At 39.3% G+C, this 6,836-nt stretch overlaps 1 protein-coding gene across 1 annotated transcript; it reads left to right on the top strand.

Moving 5' to 3' along the window:
- Positions 1-1,019: 1,019 nt before the first annotated feature.
- ccnb1 (cyclin B1) lies at positions 1,020-4,665 on the top strand. Its single transcript, XM_088910512.1, has 9 exons — positions 1,020-1,089; positions 1,461-1,595; positions 1,691-1,795; positions 2,506-2,688; positions 3,006-3,164; positions 3,250-3,486; positions 3,559-3,699; positions 3,782-3,892; positions 4,470-4,665. The coding sequence occupies exons 1-9, from the start codon at positions 1,069-1,071 to the stop codon at positions 4,572-4,574; spliced, it is 1,197 nt and encodes a 398-aa protein (XP_088766638.1). The 5' UTR covers positions 1,020-1,068; the 3' UTR covers positions 4,575-4,665.
- Positions 4,666-6,836: the final 2,171 nt, after the last annotated feature.

Below are 6,836 nucleotides of genomic sequence, written 5' to 3'. Positions count from 1 at the left end.
ACCAAGAAAAAGGGATGTGTATGCCTACTCTGAAGCTTTGTAAATTCGCCGGTTACAAAGGCAGCTTTAAGATATTCCACCATTAATACATTCTAAAACGTAATTATTTAAACTAAACTGAGTAGGAATTTTAATGGTGTAATTCTACCTTAGTTTAAATTATTTTAAAATCAGAAAAAATCACTATATTAAAAGATCAGTTACATTCTAACATACTGTACTACTTTTATATTGTACCTTCGTACTATTAAGAAAGAAAAAAACGCAAAAATCTCCTCGCAGAGATAGCTAATTTGTGTAAATTACATATTTGAAGTCGTACTCAGTAAATTAGGGCAATAAGTTTAAGAGCAAATCTAAAAACGGATGTTGCATGCATTAGTACTAATAAGCCTTGTTTACGTTTCGGGTACAAAAAAAAGTTGCAACGCCGGCAGTTCGGAAGTTAAAGAACTGAAAACGGAGCAATACTACATAATAATAATAATAATAATAATAATAATAATAATAATAATAATAATACGTCTACCTTAAAAAAATCTCAAATAATAGTTTTACTAATTTTAATGGTCGAACCCAAAACATGAAATACTCGTATACAAACAACTGAGCTTTAGTATCAATTTATAACACTAATTGCGTAGTGAATTAGATTTCCCCGTGTTACCCAAATACATTTGGTTAAGTACTTTTCAATGCAAGATCCACTAGTGAAAAAAATCTGTATGCGTAAATCAGGATTTTTTAAAGACAGTAAAGTGGTTAATGTGTATCCAATGTAACTCATTTAAAGTCTGTAGATGCACTGAAGCTCAGAAAAAAACAGAACGCTGTTCATAACGCAAGAAAATAATAGTCACATGACTGTGCGTCGTCTTAGAAACGCATTCCAAGTTGCTGAGGCTCATCCAATCAAAGTGTACCGAAGCTGGAACGCAGCAAATGAGATTATAGCCTGCGACAATTTAAACTCAGGGGTGGGGGAGAGCTGTATGCTTTGGGAGAGTATCCGGAGTTGCTACTTTTAAATTTGTTTGTGGCTGGTGCTTGCTTCGTGTTGTGATCGCAATGGCTCTTCGTGCGACAAGAGTAAGTTTGTTTTATTTTCCCAATGTTTTTTTTTCCCCCTTCTTATCGTGGTTGCGATTTCTAATCCTCTGTCTTTAAGTGGTCCTTTATTTATAAGCAAGAGGTATTGTGGATTCTTTCCTTATTGTTGAATAGACTATAATGTTGTGCTTTTGGAGAAAAATAACTTCAGGTTCGGATTTTTTTTTTCCAATTGTAGTCCCCCTCCCCACGAGGTTAGGGTTCGTTCAACACTAGATTTTCAAGAGTGTTTTAAAATCGTTGCAGCTTTTTTTTTTCCCCCCCTTTCTTACAAAATCTTGCTTGGCACTCTTCTGGCTTGTGCGTAAACTTGGGAGGCCGGCGTTCCATTTCTATTGTCATTCCTCCAGAGTTCTCGGCTGAATACAGAGAACCGGACCGCGATAATGGACAAGGGGGTAGTGACCAAACCTGCTCTGAGGCCGAGAGCTGCTCTGGGAGAGATCAGTAACAAAACTGCCGTAACACGAGCAGTTCAGAAAAAGGTAAGTTTTTTTTTTTTTTCTCTCCCACCATTCGCCGTGTAGGCCTGTAGCCGAAATCAAGCAAACGTGTCTGATGAATGTGGGTATGGCTGTAGGACACGAAGCCAGCGACTAAAGTGGTTCCGAAGAAATTGACCAAGCCGGAAAAAGCCCCTGAACCGGAGGTTCCCAAGAGAGCTGTAATCAAGCCAACGGTGCCAGTAAGTGCTCCATTTCAATTGTTTTTTTTGTAACCTTTTTACTTACCTGCATATTTTAGTTGAATGGCCTAGGCACCTAATGGATAAAGTCTATACATCGTTACCAACTTCTAAAGCCTGTTGACTCAATATTTCCAAGACTGCTTAAGAGGTCTTAACGAATCCCATTTCCTTGTAATGGAGAACTTGGCTAAAACAATGCTTTAAATTCTTAGCAACCTGTGTTGAGTTTAAAACCTGTCCTGGACCCAACACAAGCAGTTGCCAAATTTTTAAACCAGGTGGAATTGTCAGGCCAAATCCTTAATATTTAAAGGGGACTGAATAACCCAGTTCTCTTGCTGCTGCAATACCAGCACTATAGCCCTGTACCTGGGTATAAAGGCTTGAATATTTTCTTTACTGTAAGAAGCACTTAAATGCTGTTGCCCCAACCTTACTTAACCTTGCTTAACATGTTGAATGGAGCATAGGGCTTTTCTGCTGGGTGTAATTGATCTAATCAGTTTTGCTAGAGAAGATTATAAATCCTATTCAGAAGTGCATGCAAGTCCTATCATAGTAATGTGAATATTCCATTACAGTTTAGCTTTAATGTAGGTATATTAGTGCATGGAAATGTCCTCTATAGTGCCCTTGTTATAATTTTTTGTATAGAAATTATAAGATTCCTAATGTAATCCGCATGTTAATTTAACTGTTCTCTTCAGGTTGAGATAGAACCTACGTCTCCAGCACCAATGGAGACATCTGGCTGTGCACCTGATGACTTGTGCCAGGCTTTCTCAGATGTGTTGCTGAACATCAAGGATGTTGATGCAGATGACTACAATAACCCAATGCTCTGCAGTGAATATGTGAAGGATATTTATCGTTATCTTTGTCAACTTGAGGTGGGTACTTCTCTTAACTTTACCCAGAATAAGGTATAGATGGAATTTACCATCAAAAGCAACTGTATAAAGATGCCTCCATAAGCCTTATTTCTGTAGGCCATCGCTTTAACCTATTGTGCTAATTAACAAGCATATACGGGCCTTAGTATATGAATGAATGCTGGTAAGGAAGTGATTTAGTTTTTCCTCATTCTGTATTGCACTGTGATAGGATAATGTTAAATTGGACTGTGAAATTCCTTTTTCCTAGCCTGATCAGATGTGATCAATAAACTGTCAAATTGCTTCTGTAACTTAACTGTTTTTCTTGCTAGGTGGAACAAGCCATCAGACCAAAGTACCTTCAGGGACAAGAAGTTACAGGAAACATGCGTGCCATCCTAATTGACTGGCTGGTCCAGGTCCAGGTTAAATTCAAGTTGCTGCAGGAGACTATGTACATGACTGTGGGAATAATTGATCGCTTTCTTCAGGTATGTGGCCTTCTGGTTTTTACCCTTTTAAAATCTGGAAAATGGCTTTTTGCACCTTACCTTTTATTCTTTTGTGTTCTTCAAGGCTAATCCAGTTCCCAAAAAACAGCTGCAGCTTGTGGGTGTGACGGCAATGTTTCTTGCCTCAAAGTATGAAGAGATGTATCCTCCAGAAATCTCTGACTTTGCCTTTGTTACGGATTCTACCTACACCACAGCTCAGATCCGTAATATGGAGATGAAGATTCTGAAAGTGCTTAAGTTTACTTTTGGTCGTCCAATTCCCCTCCACTTTCTCAGAAGAGCCTCTAAAATTGGGGAGGTAATTTCTTTAACTTGTTCTTGGTTGTCTTGAGGGTTACTGGTGCATTGCTGACTTTGCCTTTTTATTTAGGTAACTGCAGAACAGCACACCTTGGCAAAGTACTTCATGGAACTCACCATGATAGATTATGATATGGTTCACTTCCCACCATCACAAATTGCTGCTGCAGCTTTTGCCTTAACTCTAAGAGTCTTTGGGTGTGGGGAATGGGTGAGTATGTGTGCTTCTTAACTTTGTTTACCACAGGTTTCACAAATGGAATGTGCCACTAACATGCAATTCTCTATTCCAGACCCCAACTCTGCAGCACTACTTGAACTACACTGAAAGCTCACTCATCCCAGTGATGCAGCACATAGCAAAGAATGTTGTCCGGGTTAATCAGGGGCTCACAAAGCACCTGGTAAGTCATTTAGTCTTGACTGCAAGAGTAATGGAAGGCCAGTTCCCCCTTCTTAAAGTAGGGCTGGCCAAGACTAATCCTACTGTAGCTCCTCAGGACAACCTATTTCAAGTTAAATAAGATCAATTTATTGGCCATATTTTCCATATACCCCAGCTTTTCTCTGAGAAGCTTGGGGTCAGAGTGCAGGGTCAGCCATTTATATGGCACCCCCTGCAGCAGTTGGTTAAGGGTCTTGCTCAGGGGCCCAACAGAGTAGGATTCCTCTCCCAGCTGCAGGTTACATAGTGGCAACCTTCTAGCCACAGGTAGAGATCCTTAGCCGCAGAGCCACTGCACTGCCCTATCAAGGAATTTATGCCATGAAGTGCTGAAAGTAAATATTGGCAATGAGATCTACTAGTGTTTGCAGTTGTATCTTTAGAACATCATAATGCAGCCGTCTTGTATGGCAGGGGGCAGATAGGTTTACCTTGTGGGTAGGAGACTACATCCTTAAATTAAGGCTTCAGAACAAGGAGGTGGGGGGGACTGATCAATGGCAACCAATGATGTACACTGCTTTTTATTTCTGTAGGCGGTGAGGAACAAATATACCAGTCAGAAGCAGATGAGGATCAGTACTCTTCCTCAGCTGAAATCTGCAGTCATCACTGACTTGGCCAAACCACTGATGTCATAAGTGTATGAGATGTGTTCTAGTTATTGAGCACTATGTGCTGCTGTAAATTTGTTTTTATGCATGCTTTTAATCTTTAAATAAATGCTTTGGGTTTTAAAGACTTGTATTGTGGTGTGTACATATAGAAGCGCAAAAATTCCAATTGGTGTTAACCTGTGTAATGGTTGGTCTCTGGCACCAAAGTTGTGCTTCATTCCACTTCTGGCTTCAATTTCAAGTTGAATTGAAATGGCACTTAAGCTTTGACCATGAAGTACTTTGAGGAATGGCATTGTAGCAGCAAGACTTCAGCGCTCTGTACAACTGCATTTCTATAGTGCAAAAAAAAACTAGGAGCTTGGAGTTCAGGAAAGTTTAACTTCTCAATAGTGTGGCCACTCCACTTTTATGGAAATTGTAATTACACTTGGTGTTGTAATGGTTTTGTTCCTAGAAATTGGGTAGCTGGCATCTATCACAAGTGTATCAAATTTAGCTTTTATTCCCATCTAATTTCTTGTGAATTAAACTTTTTAGGCCAATTCCCTGTAAATACTCTTTGTTCTAGAGTACAGTCTTGTTAAAACCCACTTAAGTGTTGCACTGAATGCTAGTATGGGTCCTGGGTGCATTCCCATTTAGTCAAGTGAAATTTCTAAACTTGTGTGGAATTGGTAATGTGCAAGGTGTGGGTCAGTGAAAACTCTGGTAATTTTTTTTTTTTTTTTTTAGCCACACTGTAGCCATAGAGGCTGCTGAAGGTCTAGGGCACTACCAGCTGTGTTGTGACTGCCAGAGATAAAGCTGGATGAGGAGTACACAGTGCCCTTTTTCTAAAGGGTGATGGACAAATGCCAGGGCACATGTGCATGTCTTGCTTTAAGAAAAGCAATTGAACTTGTCCAACCACAGCCTATGTACAGTGACACCCTTACCTTCATCTCATGTCTGTTTTGAAAGCCTGCCTGTCACCTATTGAATTGAGGGGTTGTTTAAATGGGCAGGCTTGCAAATAAACTTATGATTTATGGAGCTGCAGTTTTTAAGCATCAATGTCATTAAATTAAAAAGGTATATGGGGGTGAAGCCCATCATACACCATAGTACTATACTGAACAGCTAAGAGTTAAGGTCAGGCTTAACTGAAAAGGGGCCTTCCAGTATGAGTTATCCAAAAGAGGGGTCAAAATTGGCTAATTGCACATAGTTCTCAACTGTCTCTGGGTTTCTGATTCATAATATGTTCGTGGTTCACAAGTGGGACCGAAACGAGGGCTGAAAGATCTAAATCAATTCTCCCTGGAAGACTGGCCAAAACCCTCCTGGGAAGGAACCTTGTAGCATGCTCATACTGTGGATGAATAGTACCAGGCCCCACTGGACCTAAATGTGACTTGTGCAATGCTATTAAAGTTTACATCAAGATGCTATCAAATCTTTATTTTTTTTTCTATTTCTGGGTTGTAAATACATCTTATTCTAGTGCCTTGGAGTTTTGATTAAAACTATTCACTTTAAAAATGTATACATTTAATATCAAAACTCAAGTAACTCCCTCAAAAGAGCTGTCAGGAAATTAAAACCTTTTGCCAGGAGTGTGATTGTGACACTTCAGTCCTCCACAACCATGCAGTCAAACTCTGATGAGCAACTTTTTCCACAGCTAAGCCAACGTACAACTGGACAATAACACTGAGCCAAAGCTACACTGGAGTGGCTTAACATGAAGGAATGTGTCCATTTCAACTCCTCTCTTATACGATACCACAAACGCAAGACAAAGGGCAGTGTTTCAAATACAATATCTCGATCATTTCCAAAAATAGTCTTGTTAAGATTGTAATGTACATTTTACCCGCTGTGCCCAAACTCCTGCACCTCCTTTAATAACCATCAGTGTTCAGTCCTATCATAATAAATATAATATAAATTGACACATGTGACACCCAGATAGGCCAGAACACATATAAGAATCCTATCTTGTTATGCATATGCTGTAATTTTACTGCCCTCCCCAGAATATTTTTTTTCTTCTCAGAACTCACATACTGCAGGCTGGCTCTTCTGTGCATTGGTGGTTGCAATAACACCTACCTTCATTACTATAACATTAGCCATCACCCTATTGTATTGTTACAGTAAGTTAATGATTATAATATATGTTCTGGAAAAGGATGCTAAAAATCCTTACATGACTGCATTATTGTAACTTAGTACATCAAACGTTCTCATGTGCTCTACAATTCTACTTAATATAGTCCTTAATATTTGGACTAGGCTAAT

Source organism: Atractosteus spatula, chromosome 3 (assembly GCF_055471065.1).
Source record: "Atractosteus spatula isolate fAtrSpa1 chromosome 3, fAtrSpa1.hap1, whole genome shotgun sequence".
Classification (NCBI taxonomy): Eukaryota; Metazoa; Chordata; class Actinopteri; order Semionotiformes; family Lepisosteidae; genus Atractosteus; species Atractosteus spatula.
This window is presented reverse-complemented; position numbering and strand designations above follow the sequence as displayed.

Bases quoted from the DNA above. Each gene is read 5' to 3' on its own strand.
- ccnb1 (XM_088910512.1), top strand. From the start codon at position 1,069: ATGGCTCTTCGTGCGACAAGA. The intron at 1,090-1,460 runs GTAAGTTTGTTT...TCATTCCTCCAG, and splicing joins TGGCTCTTCGTGCGACAAGA to AGTTCTCGGCTGAATACAGA. The intron at 3,165-3,249 runs GTATGTGGCCTT...GTGTTCTTCAAG, and splicing joins TAATTGATCGCTTTCTTCAG to GCTAATCCAGTTCCCAAAAA.